We start from the raw sequence: 21,431 nt of genomic DNA, 5'->3' as shown, positions 1-21,431 counted from the left end.
GAGATGGCATAATGGTTAAGATTGTGTACTGCTCTTCCAGAGGGCCTGAGTTCAAATCCCAGCACCTATGTCAAATGGCATACAACAACCTCCAGCTCCAACCCCAGGGGACCCGACACCTGTGGCCTTTAGAGGCACTCACTCACATTCCTGATTTTCTAAAATCTCAAGCTGGGCAATGGTGGTGCACGCCTGTAATCCCAGCACTCTGGGAGGCAGAGGCAGGAGGAATTCTGAGTTCCGGGCCAGCCTAGTCTACAGAGTTAATTCTAGGACAACCAGGGCTACACAGAGAAACCCTGTCTCAAAAAAGAAAAAAAAAATCCAAAAGACTAAAAAAAAAAAAAAAAAAAAAAAAAAAGTTTTGAGATAAATTTCTAATCATAAATTTTCTTACATCTTAGATATGGTGGCCATGCTCTTAGTTGTAGCAGTGAGGAAAAGGTAGGCATATCTGATTGCCAGGTCAGCCTGGGATATTTTGTGTTGAGAATATAACCATACCCCACTGCATTTGGGCAGTTTTGTTTTTTTGAGGCAAGATTCTTGTTAACAGACTTGGCTATCCTGGAACTCACTTTGCAGACCAGGCTAGTTTCATGAACTCCGACATCTACCTGCTTCTGCCTCTCAAGCGCTGGAATTAGAGGCTTGAACCCCCGTGTCCTGTCCATCGAGTTTTGGTTCTAAGACAGGGTGTCACTGTGTAGCTCAGGCTAACCTTGAAGTCAAGATCTCCCTGTCTCAGGCACAGAATACAGGCTAACACGCATATCCCTTTCACTTAGCCATGACCCCCCTGGGGTTTTGTTTTTTTTAAAGTAACCCAGTAATCAGTGAGAGGGCTCCATGATGTGCCTAAAAGCACTCTTAGTCCAGCATGAAAACAGATGTTTCATCCCCAGGGCACGTCCACCTACATAGTTAAAGCTAACTTCCAAAGTTACTTACACACTCACTTTTTAAATTGTTTAGATGTGTATGGGTGTTTTTGTCTTGTGTACAGTACCTGCAGAGGCCAGAAGAGGGCATCAAATCCTCATAAACTGGAGTTACAGGCAGTTGATAGTCAACACATGGGTGCTGAGAATCAAACCCAGGTCTTTTGCAAGAGCAGCTGGTGCTCTGAACTCTCCAAACCGCCCCCCACCCTCCCCTCACAAATGTAAAACAAATATTCAAATACATCTGCAGAAAAAATTTATTGAGATCTAAAATCTGAAACAAAAATTATATGGAACTTTAGAAAACATCCACAGAGAATTTTATTTTCTTGCAATATGTTAATCTAACAAAGAAAAAAAAAACTCACACAAAACAAAACACAACCCTTAGAACTGTGCTGTCCAGTCTGCCTGCAGTAAATGGTTCAGTTTCCATGAGATATACCTGCACACTTTGGTAAAGTTACAAAAGAAACAGAAAACAACCAAAGAAAACATCTTCCTCAGTACAGGCTATAACTACCAAAGAAATTCATTGAGGAAACCATTTATCCCACTTAAAAAAAAAATAATACAGAAAGCCTCGGAATTCCCAGATGGAGCTGAGCACGCCTCAGGCCTCCATGACACCCAGCTAGTGCACACTCCAAAGACCAGGCTTCCAAGGGGCCATCCAGGGCCCAGTGCTAAGGGTGTGCAGAAGTGACAAGCCCAAGGCACGCGCAGCTCAGCTCAGTTGCTCCTCTGGCCGGAGGCCACAGCCAAGGCCCTCTGCAGTTCTGTCAGCAAAGAGGCCAGGGCTAGCCATGGCCCTGTCCAAGCCCCTATGAAGGCCTGAGGGGTGGCTACAGGGCCACCCCTGGAATGAAGCACACAGATAGCTGCCAGGACAGATGTCTGGGCTTTTCAAAGATGGCTGCAGCTGGTTCTAGGCAGCTGGTGTGGGGAGAGAACTCCTTCCGGAAGGACAAGGAAGTCTGGGAATGCAGCTCAACTGTTTCTAAATCCATCTCAAAAATAAAAAAAAGGAAAGAAAAAGAAAACACATCTTCTCTTTCTCTTGGAGAATAGATTGCAGGTTTTGTTACAGAAGGGGGAGTCGGGGGGCGGGGGGGGGGGGGATGAAAAAGAGGTCCAACTGGTAGCCAGAACATGGAATTCCTATAGGTGTCTGGATAACTGATGACCAGAGTTGCCAGGGACAGACATGGAAGGACATCACCTTCAAGCTAAACCCACTATGGCCTTGGAGCCATGGCCCTCTGCCTGGTGCTGGCATCACCGGCCACTGCCATAGCCAGGGAAGAGCTGGTTGAGAATGGCCTGCAAGGGCTGGTTCACCCGGGTTGGGGAGCTGTGGTCCAGCTCGTAGCGACAAGCTGGGCAGCTGAACACCTGGGCCCGGAAGGACCTGTCCAGACAGTCCTGTGTGAGACAGACAGAGGCAGTGAGGGACAGCTGGGAGGAGCCACACAGGACTCCCTCCTGACTCTCAAGCACACAGAGCTGCCTCTTGGTAGTCCCAGGCAACATCCCAAAGGGTGTGGGGGTCTGAGATCTCTATAAACCCCAAAACATGCAAACGGTGGGTGGGTTCAAGCCATGCCCCACCTTCCGCCTGCCTCCTCACCTTACAAACGTTGTGCTGACACACGGTGGTGACTGGCCGGAACACCAGCTCCTGGCAGCAGATGCACTGGAAAGCCTCTTTGACCTTACTCAGGAAGATCTGGTACTGTAAGGCAGGTGAGAGAGAGCCCACTTCCATCATTCTCACCCCAGCCACAAGATCGAGTCTCCCACACCCATCAGACCCTCAGCAAAGATTGAAACACTGCAGTATAAGGCAAACACAGACAAGGCCACAGACACTGAGGAAGGGGCTGAGCTTCTTCAAGTCCCTCTGGTCTAAACTGACCATCGAGACTGATAGTCCACAAGCAGAGGCTTTATCCAGTTACCTGAAAGAGCCCCAGACGCCAGCCTCCCCCAGACAGTCATCGTGACAGGGCCCCACCGTGTCACACAGCCTTGCTAAAGGTAGGTACGCCCTGCTTTAACAGGTCTTCATTAACACACATACATAGCAGCGACATGAATAGGAATCTCACTCTGGAGACACACAGCAAGGACAGCAAGGGCTAAGGGACAGTCCCAGAGCCACAATGGCACAACAGGAAATTGGTGGTGGTGGTGGTGGACTATGCTTGGCCCTGGGAGCGGCACTATTAGGAACTGTAGCCTTTTTGGTGTAGGCATATCCTAGCTGCCTTCTGAAGATGCAGCACTCTGTTCACAGCAGTAAAACCCTAAGACACCATATGAGCCTGATGGATAGATGGATGGATGGATAAACAGATGGGTGGGTGGATGGATGGATGGATGGACGGATGGACGGACGGATGGACGGACAGGCCACCACTGGAGAAGGCAGTGTATGCAGAGGAGTATTACACAAGCATGAAAAAGGGTATTCTGATATCCACTCCAACATAAGCGAGCCAGCACAGGCAAACGCTGAAGCTGCAGGGTCCCACTCCCAGGAGGCCCCTGGAGTCAGAGCCATGGAGGAAGAGGGACAGTGGGTGCCAGGAGCTAGTTCATGTTAAAAGCAAACAGCTTGGGACCCCAGCGGCTCACCGGCCCGTCCTGAAGCGAGCTGAGCACATCATCCCACAGCTTGGCGTTGCCCTTGTCCTCTTTGATAAGGTTGGCCTGCTGCACCGGCAGTGTGTAGGGCTCCAGCTTGCTCTTCTTAGAGACACGGGGGCTGGGGGTGGTTGGGCCTGTGGGGTCAGGAGGAGGCAGAACAGGGCCAGTGAGGCGTGCAGCAGTGCTAGCGAGCACATCGGACATGTGGAATGCGCAGGATGACACAAGTCCCCACGGGTGGGAACCCACCTGTGGACTTCCGCTTGCTTTTGCCTGTCTTGGAAGACGAAGGTTCCTGCTCCAAGGCCTTGGCTGGGCGCTTCTTGTTCTTCTCCTTGTTAGCCAAGGCCTCCAAGTAGCCTTCAGGGTACTGAGTGGGGAGGGGCGGGAGGCAGTCAAGACTCAGCCCATCCTGCAGTCACAGTGCCATCACCCAACAAGCTCTTGGGTGCCTGAGGGGATTTACTGTCCAAGCATGGTGGCCAAGTGTGGCAGCAAGAGAGCCTAGCACCTGAGGGTCAACAGTCCCTTAAGGCCACCCTGGACTATGTGGGAAGATTCTTACCCAAAAGTAAATAAAGCCTGGACTGGCAACATATTCCTGTCACCCTTCACTAGAAGTAAAGAGAGGGTTTATCCTGAAGTAAAGAGTTCAAAGGTCATCCTGAGCCATATAGCAACCTCAAGGCTAGCTGGCAGTCCACAAAGCCAGGTCCGGGGATGACCCACCTATGAGCTAGGAAACTGCAGCAAGAGGACCATTGAGTTACAGGCCAGCCTGAGTTACAGAATGAGACCTTCAAAAACCACAAAAACTAGTCTTACCAGTCCTACCACTGACCCAAGCCTGCTTCCTCACACACACGTGCACGCACCCACACTTTTCTGTACATCCCACTATACACACTTGGTGCCGCCCACAAACCCTGAGGACCTGCCAGGACGCCCTTTGGACCACTAAGATTCCTTAAACATCCCCAACAGGATCAAAGTGTGACCAGTGTTCTGGCTGCAAAGATGTGAGGTGGCTCTGCTCTTGGGAACTTGCTATCTTTACTTAGCTAGGTCAGAGGTCAGAGGAACATAAGTAACATTGGCCACAGGGGTGGCTGACCAGATATATTACCTCCATATCCAGATCTACCTGTGACCTCAACATTTTTACATTTATTCTGTCAGTGTATTCGTGTGTTACCTACATGCATGTCTATGCACTATGTGTATGCAGTCCCTGAAGAGGCTGTCAGGTCTCATGCCATTGTGAGCTACCATGGGGTGCTATGTGGGTGCGGGAATCAAGCTAAGGCCCTCTGTAGGGAACAATCAGTGCTCTGAATTAAGCCGTCACTTTCTCCATACTATGCATTTCTTTAAGACAGGATCTTGTGTAGTCCAGGCTGGCCGCTAGCTTCACTGACCCTGCCTGACTTATAGCTGCACTGATACTGCAGATAAAACATAGGCTTCGCGTAGGGGAATGCTCTACTCTGAGACACAGGCTTAAGCCCATTTTTGTTTTGCTGAGAGGGTCTTGCTATATATAGCCCAGGCTGGCCTTGAACTCACAACCCTCCTGCCTCAGCCTTCTGAGGGCCAGAATCACAATTCCTAATCTGGCAGCTGGTTTGGAGAAGACAGAAACCTTGGAGAGCCTAGGGCCTGGAAGCAGACAGAGCAAGTACCCTCAATCCCCACGGCCACCACGATGGACAGCAAACACCAAAGAGCAAGATGGAAATGCCTTGCTGGCCTGGCCCTCCAAGGCACACACCTGCATGGTGAGGCCCAGCTGCCGAGTGCGGTCCTTGCCCTCGCGGGTCCAGGGCTCAGGCTCCGTGTCATCTCGTCGAAGGAGGTAGCGCCATACAATGAAGCCAGATTTCCCTTTCTCTGGCCAGTACTTCACCACCTGTGGAAAGGACAGTGTGGCTGGTGCAGTGTGGTGTGGGGGGATCTCAGGGCACTGGCACGAGGACATGGGGCACGGGCAGCTCAGGGCGCTCGCTTACCTTGTAGATGCCATCATAGCGGTTGCCCTCTGCGGGCGCATACTTGCTGTGCTTCCCTCCCTTCATGTTTCGGACCACGCGCACTGGCTTCCCCTGGCGCCAGTCGTCAGCCTCCGCACCTTCCTCATTGATCGGGGAGTGGCAGTTGAGCGCCAGAGCCCTTTGCGGAGACAGGACATGCATAACAAGTTCCAACACATCTCCCCAAGAGAAGCACACCCTAGCACTCATTGATCCGTGGAGATCACATCATCAACAGGACATCAAGACAAGATCTCTAGCATAGGCCAGAACCTGCCAGAGGCTACTGTCTGATTTAAATGCCCCTAGAAGGAGCTGCAGGGGTTGCTCAGTGGTTAGAGCACTGGTTGCTCTCAAAGGACCCATTCAATTCCCAGCACCTACATGGTAGTTCACAACTGTGAGTCCAGACCCTCTCCTGGCCTCTGGACACTGCCCTGGAAGATGTTATTATAACCATGTGCAGAGCTGTCCCTGGCTGCTGCAGACCAGAACCTCTCCCTCAGACTGAGATGGAAGTGTTACCATGGCTGGGATTGTGGCCACAAGACAGATCCACCATGAGGGAAACAGAAGAGGTAGAAACATGGTATGCAGCCAGAGAGAGATTTCCTGGCAATGCCCTCCCCAGGGAGAGAGCAGACACAAGGCTAGGCAGGGTAGCCTCTTCCTGTGTTAGACACCACTGTCTGTAGAAACATGACTTGGAGAACTCCCTGTGGCGGGGGCACAGCTGAGTGAATAGCAGTGGCCTGGCTTCACAGAGCCATGGGGATGAACGGATGGCTCAGCAGTTAGAGCACCAGCTGCCCCTGCAGAGGACCCAGGTTCAATTCCCAGCACCAACACGAGAACTCACAACTAACTGTAACTCCAGCTCTATGGGACCTGATGCCACTAGACATAAGTGGTATCCGGACATCTAGACAAAACATCCACGCATACAAAATAAAACACCTTCTGTAGCCTCCAGGGAAGATGTCTGCTTGAATAACCCGAGACCTGAGTCTACAGCCCACCACAGTGACCACAGCTTTAACCTCTGCACTTGGGAGGCAGAGGCAGGTGGATCTCTGAAGTCCAAGCCAGCCTGATCCGCACAGTGAGAGTGTCTCAAAAATCAAACTTAGATTTTTGGGCAAGAGTCAATAAGGAACCTATGCCCCCCTTGCCCTCTGCCACACAAGAACAGTCACACCATGTGCTTTTAACACACCTATTGTTATTAGTGAGCTTCTGGTCAGAGGACTGTCCCGCTGTACGCTTGTTGCCAGAGAGGTCTCGGCCACCGCTGCCTGTGTACGTGAAGAAATTGCCGTTGTCCTGCAATGGAGAAGATCGGCTGCATGAGCCTCAGCAGAAGGGCCAGGAAGCCTTGCTCAGTGAGGGGAGGACAAGAGTGTGGACCCTGAGGAGGCAGTGAGTCCCAGAGGCTCAAGGCGCAGGGTTATATGGATGCCCAGGAACCATGCAGCCACCCGGTGTCCCCTTACAGACAAACCAAGTGCCACTCTTTGAAATGGCTGAGTCATGTCCGAACATGGAGGGAACTGGAAGGTCCCATGCCCTGGAGCCCCCAGCTGTCAGACCCACAGAGAGGGGGGAAGAGAGTGAGTCAGGAACTGCTGAGATGCAAGAAGTCAGTGCATGACGGGCAGAGCTCAGCACAGGAAGACACAAGCTTCTAGAGGAGGGTGTAGGACAGCAGCACCTGACGTGTTGTTACTGAACTTAGAGTGCCCCCATCCGTGGGTGCAGAATGTCTGCCTGACCCTGTGATTTCCCACCTTCCCTTCTAATTAAGCAGCCATCACACCCCCACACGGCAGCCTTGACCATGATGCCAGGCCAGCTCCTGCTGCCCCACCCTAACACACAGCTGAGGCATCCTCAGGGCCATTTTTCTTTCCTTATAAAAATCAAGGCTTATTTTTGTGCTTTAGGTAACACCTCGTGGCACCTCTTTCTCTGGCAGAAACGGACCAAATGAACAAGTGTCTGTTCTTGTTGTCTGGGGACACTATTAGGTCTGGCAGGAGTGACTGAAACAGGTTGAGAGCATGACCCTGCATCTCTGGCCAGCGCTGAGGGTGGGTGCCAGTGTGGAGCCTGGGCAGAATGACCCAGAAACAATGACAGGCTACCAGAGCCAGCCCCGACTCCTGACCCATCCATCCATCAGTCATGGTGGGTGGCATGAGAGGCAAGCACTACTGACGGGGCACAGTGTGCACTCACCACGTCATCTTCGTAGCCGCCAGCCAGCACCAGTGAGTAAGCACCGTCGTTGCTCCGGCCATGGATGCCTGCCACATGAGGCCGATGTACACCGGACTCACTGACCTGTGAACAGCACCAAGATAGCCACTCCATTTCCTGGGGACTGTGACCCTCGATGTGCCCTAGGATGAGCCCCTAACTAAAGCACACTGGCCCAATGCTGAGTACAGCCGGAACAAGGGTTACAACCTGGCACCCTTCCTCCAAGCAGACACCCACCTGACGGCCACTCTGCAATCACTGCCTGCCCCAGCCACATCTGAGACACAAACTCAACAGAGAATGTCTGAACCCTGTAGGATCAGCATACCTGGACTCTGAAGCGCCACATGGTGCCCACAGGGACACCAGGGATGGGCCCGAAGTGGTTGGCAGGCACAATGGTACACTCCGTGGTGCGGCCCACACATGCCATACCCTGCCATGTGGAAAGGCTGTGTGAGCAACGGGGCGTGGGGGACAGCAACAGGGACAGGGACAGGGACAGGAAGGGATGTGCGTGTCACCTTGCCCCAGTCCCGCTGGGAGGAGGAAGTGGCCGAAGCCATCTTCGCCTTCTTCTTGCTCTTCTTCAGCTTCTCCCCTGCCTGGACCACCTCGCTTGAGTCGGTGCGGCAGCTGGGGCAGTACCTAGGAAGACAAGAATGTCATGGGCAAGGGGCCTGGTGCCCAAGTGCAAGATGGATAGTGTCCTTCCCCAGACACCAGACAGCCAGAGAGAGACTCCACAACCCACACGGCCGCTCTAAACTGAGGTCACGAGAGCTTATGTAGTCAAGTGAGAAAGCGGGTCCCTGGGCGGCTGTGGGTGTGGCCACCATCCATGTGTGCACTTGGAGGCACATGGCTAGACTCCAGGCTGGACCATCCCTACTGTTATAGAATGTCTGTCTACGAGACAGGAGTTTTCTTAGCTTTGTGCTAAGAGCCCTGCCTGCAGAGGGCTGGTGAGAGGGCTCAGCAGGTAGGAGCTTGCCGTGAAGCCTGAGGACTTGAGTTCAATCTCTTGGACCTACGCCGGTAGAGCAGTAACACCCAAAACTGTCCACACCCAACACAAACAAAAATGAACAGAACAAAAAAAGGCTTTAAGAACCAAAGACCCTTAATCCCAGCACTTGGGCGGCAGAGGCAGGTGGATTTCTGAGTTGGAGGCCAGCCTGGTCTACAGAGTGAGTTCCAGGACAGCCAGGGCTACACAGAGAAACCCTGTCTTGAATGGGAAGGAGGGGGCTAAAGCTCCACCTCCTACCACTTTAATTTATAAGAAAAACCTCAAAGCCAGACTCGCTCATGCCTGTATCTCCAGCAAGTCAGAGGCAGAGAAGCGTTCCAGCTCAGAGCAGACCTGGACTATAAAATCACACCTGTCTCAACAGGAACCTCAGCCCACCCTCACCCTGCACACAACTCAAAAGCAGAACTGCATCAGCGCTGGCTAACTCCGGCTGTGTGTGCAGAGGCGGAGGTCAGTTCCCAACACAGGCGTCACTGGGATCGCAGTCACCTGTTACTCCAGCTCCAGGACGATATAAAATCTCTGGCCTCTGTGGGTACCCTACTCGCTTACACACACGTCAAGTATAATTTAACAATAAAAAAAAAAAAAACTTTAGGGCTGTAGAGATGGATTAGCAGTTTTAAGAGCACGGCTGTTATTCCAGAGGACCAGGGTTCAATTCCCAGCACCTACATGGCAGCTCAAAAATTTCACTGACATCCTCATATAGAGGAAATACCAATGCACATGAAATAAAAACTAAAATAAATACATAAAAATTTTAAAAGTCAAACAAAAAAGGCTGGGCAGTAGTAGCATATGCCTTTAATCTCAGCACTGGGAAGGCTGACAGCTGGGTCTCTGTGAGTTCAAGCTACACAGAGACAGCTTGTCTTTTTTTGTTTGTTTGGTTTGGTTTGGTTTTTTCGAGACAGGGTTTCTCTGTATAGCCCTGGCTGTCCTGGAACTCACTCTGTAGACCAGGCTGGCCTCAAACTCAGAAATCCGCCTGCCTCTGCCTCCCAAATGCTGGGATTAAAGATGTACGCCACCACCGCCTGGCACATCCTGTCTTTAAAATAAGCAAATCCCAATGCCGAGTAGGGAAGGACAGAGCATGGGCCATGTGACAGTCCCCTTCCTCTGGCAGAGCCTCAGGTTTCCTGTCAGGGTGCACAGGGATGCCCCCTTGTGAGGAGGGAAGCACACAGGCCCTCAAGTGCACAGCTGTACAGCAGAGTGGAGCATCTAGTGGGAGTCCTGAGGGACATGAATAAGCCAGGCTCCCTTAACCCTCTACAGCTCCCTCTCAATGGCCTGCGCCAGCTGGCGGTCAGAAGGTCCTAGCCCTCCAGACTCCTGTCATTGTTCCCCAGCACTGGGCTCACAGGGCCATGCTTTTGAATTGAGCGCTGGACTTGAAATCAGGAAGCAGAATTGTGCTCCAGGCTAAGCCGCCTCCCAGCCTGTCTCACAGTCATCACCTTCTACACATGCTAGTGACCCCAGGGGTGTGCCACTCACCACTCTGGCTCAGGGGGGACACTGGTAAGCGGTGGCTGCAGGCAGTACAGGTGGAAGGCCATGTCACACTCGTCACACAGCAGCTGTTTCTCGGGAGCCTCACGCCCACCACAAATATGGCAGGCGCACTTTCGACATGGCTTGTTTTCATCATCCTTGCAGAACTGGCAGGATGGGCCACTCTGCCCTGTTTTCCGGAGGGGAGGAGGGGCTGCAGCAGGCCACAATGCCACATGGGACGGCCACCCCCACCCAGGTGCACTCAGGGCCTGACCAAGACTCACGTTGTGAAGGGCTACTGATCAAGGGGGTCCTCTCATTAGGGAGCTCAATCTTGAAGACTTCATCCACAAATATGATCCGACAATTGTTGAGCTGAGAATCATTCCTGCAGAACATCCCAAAACCTTACACACATGGGGCTGAGCCTGGCTCCCACCCAGGCTGGCTCCTCCCTGTTGGTTTCTATGTGTGTGAACTCCACAATCTGGGCAGTCCTACGCTACAAACAGATCAGAGCGCCCTTCGGCGGTCCAGCCTCAATTTCTGCCTACACCTGCCAAGCTAGCTGGCCCTGCCCCCCTGCCCCTAAAACAGTGTAAGCTTCTGCATGTGGCTTTTATGTGGGTACTGGAGATTTGAACTTGGGTCCTCAAGTTTAACACAGCACGTGCCCTTACCCACTAGGCAGGCGTTTGAAGACAGCCTGGGCAAGACAGCAAGATCTGGTACCTTCCAAAGGAGGCAGCTGCCTTTGGCCTGCTGTACTTATATATACCAGACTATTAAGTGTAGGCCAGCAGGCTTCCAAGAACCACTCAAGTACACACCCTCCCATAGCATGGGGACAACATGAACACAAGAAGCATCCAGAAAGCCGAGTCTGGGGGCCTTGAAGCTAGACTACACCAGAGAGAGCCGGGTAGGAGAGTAAGGGAGGAGATATCAGGGCCCCTGTCCAAGCAGGTCACTCACAAGAGTGTGACGTTGCAGTATAGCTCCCGTGCCGTCCTGGTTTGGCGCTTTCTACAGATCTCAACATCATACCAGAAGCCACGTTTCCTGGGGTAGTCCACGTTGTAGTTGGCCATGACCACCTGACCCACCTCCAGGTCCTCCCACGGGACTACAGTGCGAGCACGAGCACGGACATTCTTGGCTGGGACAATGTCCACTCCATGCTCTGGATAGCTGCAAGCAGAGGCCCAACCTCAGACCTGCCAGGCTAACACACACAGGCCCTTCACAGGGCCAGAGATGTGGTAGCATGGGGAGACACATTCTGGGGGACCCAGTGTCTATGCTGGTGGTCCGGATATGTGGAACATGTAGACAAATGCGGCCTTCAAAGTGATTCTCTCCCCATCCCAGCACCAAGGGAGACAGCAACTTGAAAGTGAGGCTTTTGCAGCTAGGTGGGCCCGACAGGAGTAAGGACAGCTCTGGGTTCTCATGAGAGAAGTGACAATCAGAAGCAAGCATGTAGCAGACAATAGCAGACACTATGATGAGGTGGCCAAATATGCACACCAGTACCAAGTCAGGACAATCTACAACCGTTGGCCTGGGGAACCAGACTTTAGGATATTGTTCAAAGACAAAGTGAAATGTTTCTCCACATCCATGTGTGGAGATAGACAGGCCAGAATGACTACTCCACAGAGCAAGGCTTGTTCTCTGGGCAGCTGTGAGCTATGCCACCCACCTCAGATTCACTCACTGGGCAGCTGTGAGCTGTACCACCCACCTCAGATTCACTCACTTCAGATCTATCACAGAACTCTGCTCAGCAAGCACCCTCTGCAAAGGACTTCCACACAAAATGACTATTTAAATAAAGCTTTATTGACAACAATAAGCAGAAGGCAACATGTGATCCCAGAGCTGGAACATGGAAATCTCTAACAAGATGTCAATTTATGCTACTGGGATCTATACCATCTACTATCTTGAGGGAGCCATCCAGGCCATCTAGGCCAAGGACAGTAAAGAGCTGCAGCCAAATCCCAGCATATGACCAGGAGAGAGAAGTAGAGTTCAGCAAGGCCATAAGGGCAGAGCCCTCCACCTAGAGGAACTCTCCTGTAAAGGCTGGGACATTCAAGAGATCTCCACAGACACAGACTGAACAAACAGGTCAAGCCAGGGCAGCTCATGGCAGGGCTCCTAGCACTAGGAAGCCTAGGGAAGAAGGGCAATGAGGATGGGCAAGGGCAGAGCCCATCCTTCTGGATCCCCTGGGGAGAGCAGGGCAGTGGCTCTGGCCTGGAGACTATGCTGGTACTCACTCATCGTACTTGACATGGTACATGATGCTGTCCTCTGGGGTCAGAACGGCACTGGAACTACAGGGCTCGTCCTCAGATAGGGCTTTCTTCTGTACCTGGACCACCTGGGCCTCAAACCATGCACCGAAGGTATTGTCACGGACATCCACGTACTCATTAACCTGTGGGAAGCAAGGAGGCTCAGAAGGACCCAGCAGCAGAGCAGAACCAGGGTCAAGGATTTGGATTGTGGGCAGAGAGGTTTCATTTAGCTTAGGTAGTCCTGGTGATTGAACCCAGGGCCACATATGCCAGGCAAGTGTGCCTGTGTCCAGCTATGCCTACAAGTCTCACTATTAGGCCAGGTTGGCCTCACACTCAAGCGTGTTTCCTCAGCCTCCACAGTAAGGGGATGTTGGGCGTGAGCCACCAAGCTCTGGCTGGCAGCATAACTCAGCACCGTGGACATTGGATGGGACTGGACTATTCTGTACAAACAGCTCAACCGACACCTTCTGCAGGAGACCTCTGCTCTGATGGCTGACTATCTCCACAGGCTTACTGACAGCAAATAAGTAGTGACCACATGTGATACTAGGTCCAGGTGTGAGCCACATCCCAAGCCTCCGTACACTCCAGAGTGGAAGCTCCCCTGTAACCCTTGGGTGAGAAACTGTACTGCCACAAAGCACAGATACAACAGACAGATAAAGAGTGACGTGGTCACAGAAGGCAGACGTGGCTCTCATGGGGCAGCCTTCAGCCTCAACCACATCTGTTAGGTTTCTCAGGGGAGGCTCAACCGCCAGTTTGTCAAACATACAGAAGTTTCAACTGTAGAGGGAACACCTGCAGGTAGTGCAATCACCAAGGAGTCCCAAGAGACCCTGCGTGGCTGTCAGTACAATGCTGGACAGGCATTGCCTGCCAGGGTCAACAAAGTATAAATCTGGGTTGGAGCCGGGCGGTGGTGGCGCACGCCTGTAATCCCAGCACTTGGGAGGCAGAGGCAGGCGGATTTCTGAGTTTGAGGCCAGCTTACTACAGAGTAAGCTCCAGGACAGCCAGGGCTATACAGAGAAACCTTGTCTCAAAAAAAAAAAAAAAAAAACAACCAAACAAACAAACAAACAAATCTGGGTTGCGGGCAAACCCAGAAAGCCACTGTCACATATACACATAGCCACAGGGAACCTCACCTTGTACAGTCCCAGGTCCGTGTCTTCCCACACAGTCTTGTCATCCCCTTCAGTTGTCCCTTCACCATGCGTGGATGACTTGTCTGATTCACTGTGACCCACACCGTAGCCAGAGTCAGAGTCTGAGAGCTCCGAGTCCCGCTCTTTTGCAGTAAGAGGTAAAGCCAGACTCTGGCGCACCAGCAGCTGGATTGTGTCATTGAGGCGCACATCATAATCGAAGAGTGTGTGACCGTCCTCCATCTGTGGGAAATACATAACAGACTGTCTTCCTCGAAGGCCTGGCAAGGGGCTGGGGGGAGATGGGGAATACTGAGGCTAGCCAAAGCTCTCCCAGACCTGGGCACTCACAGCTGCTCATGACACTAGCAGTACCCATAGAGGTTTTTAGGGTTACAGTGAATGACACCCCCATCCCTGGAAACTAATTGGGAGGGCATATGACAGAAAGGCTTGCAGGCCCACATAACCTATGGTAACGGAGAACAGGCCTGACCAAGCCTGAGCACCGATGTGGGGCCTGGGACTTCAGAAAGAGGAGTCCTGGTGTGGAAATGGGACTGGTTCTCTCCAGGAACTCTACAACTTGCTGTGGGAACAAACAGCTCGGGAGACAGCGTGGTCAATAGGCCAGGACAGCTTTGATGCACGCGCACACTGGAGGCCAGGACCCACATTCTACAGCACCTGTCACCCAACACAGGGACTCGGCACCACAGGCTGACTTGGGGATCCCAAGATGGAAGAGGGGACTGGAAAGAAAACACACAAGACAGTGACCACAGTAAAACCAAGTCTTTCTGCAGAAGGACAAACACTATTGTGTGTCACCACACAGTGAAACATTACTCGTCATAAACAGGGCACAGCTAAGAAAGCAACTAAGGACACCTGACAGCCACAATCAAAGCCTAAGCATATGACACACAGACACAGACACACACACACACACACACACACACACATGTGCCCAAGGCTTTCAACTACAAAGCAAAGTGTGGTAGCTACTGGGCCCAAGGATTGGTGGTCAATGCTGGAACAGCCAGAAGTAGGGCCAGCAGGGCAGGCAATCAAACCTAAAGAGCCCACCAAACTTCCCTAACCATGGTCATAGCCTGGGATGGTAAAGGCAGCTCTCACTCAACATTCAGGGCAGGATGCGGCTGGAACAGGCTTGGGGCAGACTCACCAGGCAGTTCTAACTAGAACTCCTAACTCACAAGGCCGGTTGGACGGCTTCTGGCTTCTGCCAGAACTACCCGGAAGCCCCCCCCCAAGGCAGGTGGAAGCCTGCAAAGGCACCTGACTAGGACTAGGGTGGGTGCACTCCCCCTACCTGTATCCCACTTGCCAAATGGCTGGTTAGGAGATTCAGGAAAGCATGTGAGCCCAGGCTCTGGTCACCCTTGGGACCATCTGTCACAAGAGGACAGCACAGTCTAGGAACCTAAATGTTCAACTCCTACTCAATGACCTCAACAACAGCTGAGTCCAGCAACAGCTAAATTTAGGACTCAGTCACAACTCCTGCTAATAAGACTGAAAATAAAACCCAGGGCAGGGGCTGCGTACACACCAGTGCGCTTAAGACCCTGCCCTGGGCACCAGCCAGGCAGTGGTGGTGCACACCTTTGATCCCAGCACTCTGGGAGGCAGAGGCAAGTGGATTTCTGAGTTTGAGGCCAGCCTGGTCTACAGTGTGAGTTCCAGGACAGCCAGGGCTACACAGAGAAACCCTGTCTCGATAAAGAAAAAAAAAAAAAAAAAAAGAACCTGGGCTCCATCCCCAGCAGTATATAAACCTGTCATTCCATCTCAAGTAGAAACAAGTTCAGGGTTATCCTTGGCTACTACAGCCTAGGTGACACGGGACCTTTTTCAAGGTAAATAAAAGCTGGTGAAATGGCTCAGCAGGTAAGTGCTCTGCCCTGTGAGTCCACAGTGGAAGCAAAGTGCCAACTTTCACCATTATCCTGATCCCCATACACACGGGGTGCACGCACACACAGTAACAAGTTAAAAAAAAAAATCAACAAATAATATTTTCTGACAAGATTTTTCCCAGCTGGCCTTGAACCTACAACCCAGTCTCAGCCTCCTGAACAGCCTGAGAGACAGACAGGCCTTGGGCCAGCCACTTTGTTCCTGAAACATTGGGGTAGGGAAGAGGGTAACAAGGTTACCTACAGCCCATGCTGACCCTGAGCTCCACAGGTAGGAGACTGACCCAGTGCTGGACAGGCAAGTGTGATTTCCAGGGTACTCAAGCAGGCCAGACAAGCACTGAACCAACTGTCAGCAAGGCTCCTGTCAATCATCCCCAAGAGCAGCTGAGAAGGTGAGAGGGAAGCATTCCAAGGCGCCCTGGGTGATTTCTAGAGACTGTCTTAATAGCAGGGGACCCAGGTCTACAACAAAACACCCAGAGTGTACATCACCCGGGGGGACCCTGGGCTGATATCTGGTGACGCCACCAAGCCAGACCCTGCTCAACTCATATCATCACCATGTGCAGCAGCCACCAGTCAGTCATGCTTGTTATGTAGGACATGAGAGGTGAAGTTGCCCCTGAGCAGAGGGCAGGGAACTGAGCAGCATTAACTAAAGCACGCTGAGCACGCTGAGGAGCTCCCGTCACAGGCGGCTTTAAGACAGCATGGTTCACCAGACACATCTCTCACCTGCCCTGGCAGGTGCTGCTCAGTCCCCTCCCACATACTGGCCACCCTGCTCACAGGGAAGGAGGGGTCCACCTCCAGCACACCAACTCCAGATACCAGCTGGCTCCTTTCAGTTCTGAAGTCTCAATGGACCCAGGCATCTGGGCCACAAGAGAAAGGAGAAAGCCAGTGAGCCCTGAACCATCCAAAGCTTTCTGCAAGAATGGCCTACTTGCACGGATTCTGTTGCTATCAACCAGCACAGAAGCAGGCTTTCCCCAGCCCTCTGCCGGTCCCCACCTTCCAGCCCCTGGCTCACCCGCCATGACCTTCTGTGTCCTAGTAGCCCCAGCAGCTGGGGACGAAAAAACCAGAAGGCAGCCCCTGATCCCTGACAAAGCCGAGAGCACTAGGCATGAAGAGAGGGAGAAGGGACCAGGCAGTGATGTGTGCTGCAGGTTTGCTACAGGTTAAACTGAGGCTGGCCACACTACTCATTCCTTTAGGCAGAGGCAGGAAGACCTAAGTTCAAGGCCATCCTGGGCTACATGAAACCCCATCTCCCAATACAAACAAATGACACTGTGGAGGGAGAGCCTGGGCAAGCACCCCACCTTTGAGATGGTCCCAGAAGTTGTGAGCCCAGGGACTTGAGAGAAGACATAGGCAACCAGCAGAAAGCCAGGAGCTGAAGGTTGAACCTCTGCAAGGGGCCTGGCCACTGATGTGCGGCCACTAACCGTTTTTACCTCTCCCACCTTCTGTGAACCCACTACACACAGTTCCCAGAAGATACACTGGGTATGAAAGGAAATCCGTCACCATGGCAGGCAATCCAACAGTGCCCACACACCACCCAACTGCACCAATTCTCCCACTCCCATCCCAAAGCGGGGGACAGTCACAGCCCCTCCTGGGGCCAGGAAGGGGGTCCAAGAACCAAACCCTCGGACCTGGACACCAGAGGGCAGCAGTGCCCTGCCCAGCCACAAAGGTGGGTAGAGGCCATGAAAACCTGGCAAATCTACTTTGGGCCCTTCTCTTCTGGCTGCAGTGCACTCGGCTCCAAACGGGCCTCACAGACATTTGTCCCACACCAGAGACCCCCAATGCCAGCACATGCAACTCTCAGTATCTCCAGACACCAAGAAAAGATAGCCCAGCTACATGATGAGGATAAAACGCCAAGTGAGGGCGGCCAGGCAGCAAAGATAGCTGGAGAGAGAAGGGATGGAGAGGTGCAACACGGGCTATCCCCCAGTAAGGGCCTCTGGTCCCATTTTCCCCACAAGCCTAGACAAATCAAATCTCTGTGGACCCTCGGGGGGTTACTATATCATGGGCCCAAGCTGCAGTTGATCAGGGAGGATCTCAAAAGGAAAACCTGGTCCTCTCTCACTGGCGACACGTGAAGACTGTTAAGACAAATTTTAAGCCGAAACCTCCTTGGGCCCTCTGTTGGTCGCTTCAAACTTTTTTCTCAAGAAAAATAATTTTTTTTAGAAGAGTGTTTAAAAGATAATAAAAAGTAGCAGGCTTCAAAGCACGAGGCTGGCTGGCCAGCTGCTGAGGCCTGCCTTTGTTCCCCTCTCCTCCCCAGCCTCTGAGGCGTCTCCTTCCGGGAAGGCTGGGGGGGGGGTTGGGGGGGCTCTTGCTTGGTGGCTTTCAGAAGCAGGGTGCTTGGGACAAAGCTGAGTGGGTGGATGACTGGAAAACTCCGGTGGCCACCTTACCTGTTTGCCCCTATAAAAGAGCCTCTGCAGATGGGGCTCCACGTGAAACAGCTCCTCTATCTTTTTCCTCAGCTCTTGCACCTTGGTCAACCTGGACAGGGAGTTGACCGTGTGGGTTTCCTTCCCATCCATAGTTCGAACCTGGATCCACATGATGCCGATGGACTGGAGGAATAGAGACAGACGGAGAGACCCCAGTCAGGGTGGCCTGCCAGGAGGAGGGGAAGGGGAGGACCCTCACCCCGCAGCACTCTTTACAGCACTCTGATCGAGCAAAGGAAGCAACTCCCACGATCAAGCTCCTGTAGTCCTGCGACCCCCCCCCCCCGACATAGGGCCAGACCCCACCTTAGGAGGATCAGGTGGCATAAATTAGGCACTTAAATGTTTTAATAACCGGCGAGTGGGGACACTTGAGCGTGAACTGCCAAGACATCCTGGGTGATCCAAGACCATCCACCACGTTTCCAAAGAGCGGGAGGGGAAGAAAATGTCCATGGCGGGAGAAAGGCCCTGGTCAGGCCGAAAGTGGCCACAGCTACTCATTCATTCATTCCACGCAGTCTAAGTCCCAGTAACGGGAACTCGCCAACTCCGAAGCGGACGGGGACCTCTCAAGTCCCGGGAGGGGGAACTCGATCACGGAAGGCAGGGCCCCCACACACACACCACTCGGGACTCCCCCAGAGTTCCGGACCCGTGCCTTCCGCGCCCGTGCTTAGAGCAAGAACCACCCCCGGGCCGTGGCCATGGCAACCGGCTGTCCCGGCCCGGCCACCCGTTCGCGCGCTCGTGGCCACAAACTCACCTGAGCCCCACCCACAGCTAGCTGCCCTGACTTCCCCCGGGACACCGACCCTGGCCTCTCGGGAAGGCGCTTTAAAGACCCGGGAGGCACAGAGCCCACGCCCACACCCGCCCGCCGCCGCCCAGGCCAGACCCCTGGAGCCCCGCCGTTTAAGTTCCGCCCTTCCCGGAGAGCCCGCTGTCGATTGGCTCCTCCCGGGCTACGTGCCCCACCCTCCTCGCATGCGATTGGCCGAGACGTCCTCGGAGACGCCAGGGCGCGCGAAACCCGACTCGGGCGCGACAATTGAATCTCGGGGAGCGTCCGCTCCTACGCGTGGAACGGCATGCACTCCCCCGCCGGACCCCACGCGTTTCCCGCGAACTTTAGCGGCACCCGGGAGAGAAAAAAACCAGGTGCAGCGAGGAGGGTGCCCCTCAGGTTGCCCCTCAACGGATACAGAAGCACGCATGCGCGGTGGCTCTGCAATGACCAGAGCCACGCGCGGGAAACTTCTGCCAAGTTTTCGGGTGTAACCGTGTGCGCAGGACCAGGGAGGGAGGCTCAGCGTGGAGAACACAACTCTGATTCCTCTTACACGAGGTGTGGAACCCACGCGTGGGCGATGGTTCACTGCAAATCTCACCCCACGTGCGGGAAAGTTTTGCAAATCTCGCCACTAACCCTAGCGGTCCACGTAGTGCGTCTGGCCAGTAAGGGGCTTAAACGCAGAAGACACCCATCAGAGCCCCTGAAGCAAGCCCCCGCAGCCACGCGTGAGAAGGGCCCCTTTCCGTTTTGCGTGGCGCCCCGTGCACACAGCGCGCTCTTCCACTCACCTCTCTCGCGGCGACGATCCGCACTCTCCTCTCCCGCACTCTCGCGCCTGGCTCTAGGGCTCTAGGTTAAGGCTCGGCGGCTGGGTGAGCCAGAAGGGAGCCGCGTGAGTGGCGGAAGACCCAAGTGAGCGCTAGAGCGCGGGTTCCTTCCAGCTGCTAGGATTTTTTTCCCGCGAAAACTCAGGGCGTTTTTTTTTTTTAGAAGTGTGCACAAGCTGCTGCGGGAGACTTCCACCCCAATTGGGTGGGGAGGGCTCTTGATTCCTGATTGGCTGGCGCGGTGGCGGGAAGCGAGAAAGCAAGTGGGGCGTCCCCACGACTGAGAATCTACTCCACCCCCCGGCTCCGCCCAACGGGCCACGGACTTGCCCAGCCGGCTATGCCCAGTTTACCAAGAAGGCCCAGATCCCCCACCATGTAAACCCCATAGCACTACTGAGATAGGAAGGGACTCCCCTGAGAGACTTCCTAACCCCACTACATACCTATTCCCTCTCAGCTGGACAAACTTTGACCTCTTAATCTAAGCAGCCTTGACTCTATCTCCATATATACCCTAGGGGAACTTGAGGGGTGCCTCCCCACCAAATACCCGGCACCCCATGTCTGGTCTGAGCTCATGGAGTAACAAAGCGCTACCGGTGGGTCTTCTGTTACCCACCCGCAGGGTTTCTTTTTCCCGCCTGTTTTCCCCACCCCCACCCTGCCTTCTGCAAGCTGTCCAGGCGTGCAGGGCCTCCCTGCCCCCTCCACCCGGCCTGCTCCGGTCTAACCATTCTTGGCGGGCACTCGGCGCTGGGCATCTGTGCAGTAACTAGAGGAACCAGAGTCAGGGGGCCCAACTGCTTGCAAGGCACACCCTCCCCTCCAGCATTTGCCATCTCTGGGAAAGCAAATCCTGATCTAGAAACCAATGGAGAAGAGGATAATAAACGTTGTGGTACAACCACAAGTCGGAAGTGACCAGTGGCCACCACGTGGCGGCTGGGACAGAGGCACTTCCTGCTGGGAAAGCCAAGGACACACGTGAGGTGTAGAGAAGGCTTGGGGTGGGAAGGCAGGAGGAGGAGGCACCCGGGCTGTGACAAGTGAGACATCAGAGGTCATGTGAAGGACTTTGGCGGTAGAGGCCCTTAGCAGAAAGACTTCCAATCTTTGTTTAACTGTCTTTTTTTTTTTTTTCTGAAAAGAGTCTCACGTAGCCCAGGCTAGCCTCCAACTTGCTCTGTAGCTGAAGATGACTTAGCACTCCAGAGCCTCTTGCCTCCACCTTGCTAGTTCTGGGCTAAAAGGTATGCACTTCTACACCCAGACCATCTGTGGGGCTCTGACAAGATTGTCCCTCTGAAGATGTTTCAAGTATCTTTCTGTGAGCCATAAGGTCTCCAGGCCCTCACCTCTCACCTCCAAGATCTGGGAAAACGGGTGGTGAGGAAGGATTTCCCAGATGGGCATAGCCTCCTAACACCCTCCTGGCACCTCAGCATTTGGAAAGCAGAGGCAGGAAGATCAGGAG

The 21,431-nt window shown here is 53.4% G+C and overlaps 1 protein-coding gene across 4 annotated transcripts; it reads right to left on the bottom strand.

Annotated features, from left to right (window-relative positions):
* Positions 1-1,183: 1,183 nt before the first annotated feature.
* Uhrf1 (ubiquitin like with PHD and ring finger domains 1) lies at positions 1,184-20,128 on the bottom strand. Of its 4 annotated transcripts, none has more exons than XM_052192331.1 (17): positions 19,916-20,128; positions 18,290-18,454; positions 13,897-14,139; positions 12,719-12,879; positions 11,406-11,621; positions 10,715-10,818; positions 10,431-10,641; positions 8,413-8,536; positions 8,217-8,324; positions 7,865-7,969; positions 6,843-6,949; positions 5,606-5,765; positions 5,368-5,505; positions 3,846-3,966; positions 3,585-3,730; positions 2,575-2,679; positions 1,184-2,369 (listed from the first exon to the last, which is right to left on the bottom strand). In XM_052192331.1, exons 2-17 carry the CDS (start codon positions 18,440-18,442, stop codon positions 2,223-2,225), a joined length of 2,349 nt encoding a protein of 782 aa, XP_052048291.1. In that variant the 5' UTR covers positions 18,443-18,454; positions 19,916-20,128; the 3' UTR covers positions 1,184-2,222. The 4 variants fall into 4 exon arrangements, with proteins under 4 accessions (XP_052048291.1, XP_052048292.1, XP_052048290.1 ...); XM_052192332.1 differs by lacking the exon at positions 19,916-20,128 and adding an exon at positions 19,098-19,205; XM_052192330.1 differs by lacking the exon at positions 19,916-20,128 and adding an exon at positions 18,638-18,889 and having other exon boundaries at positions 10,431-10,617.
* Positions 20,129-21,431: the final 1,303 nt, after the last annotated feature.

The sequence above is a fragment of the Apodemus sylvaticus genome, chromosome 9 (genome assembly GCF_947179515.1).
Source record: "Apodemus sylvaticus chromosome 9, mApoSyl1.1, whole genome shotgun sequence".
Lineage (NCBI taxonomy): Eukaryota > Metazoa > Chordata > Mammalia > Rodentia > Muridae > Apodemus > Apodemus sylvaticus.
Note: the sequence above shows the minus strand (reverse complement) of the source record. Positions and strands in the feature narration are given on the sequence as shown.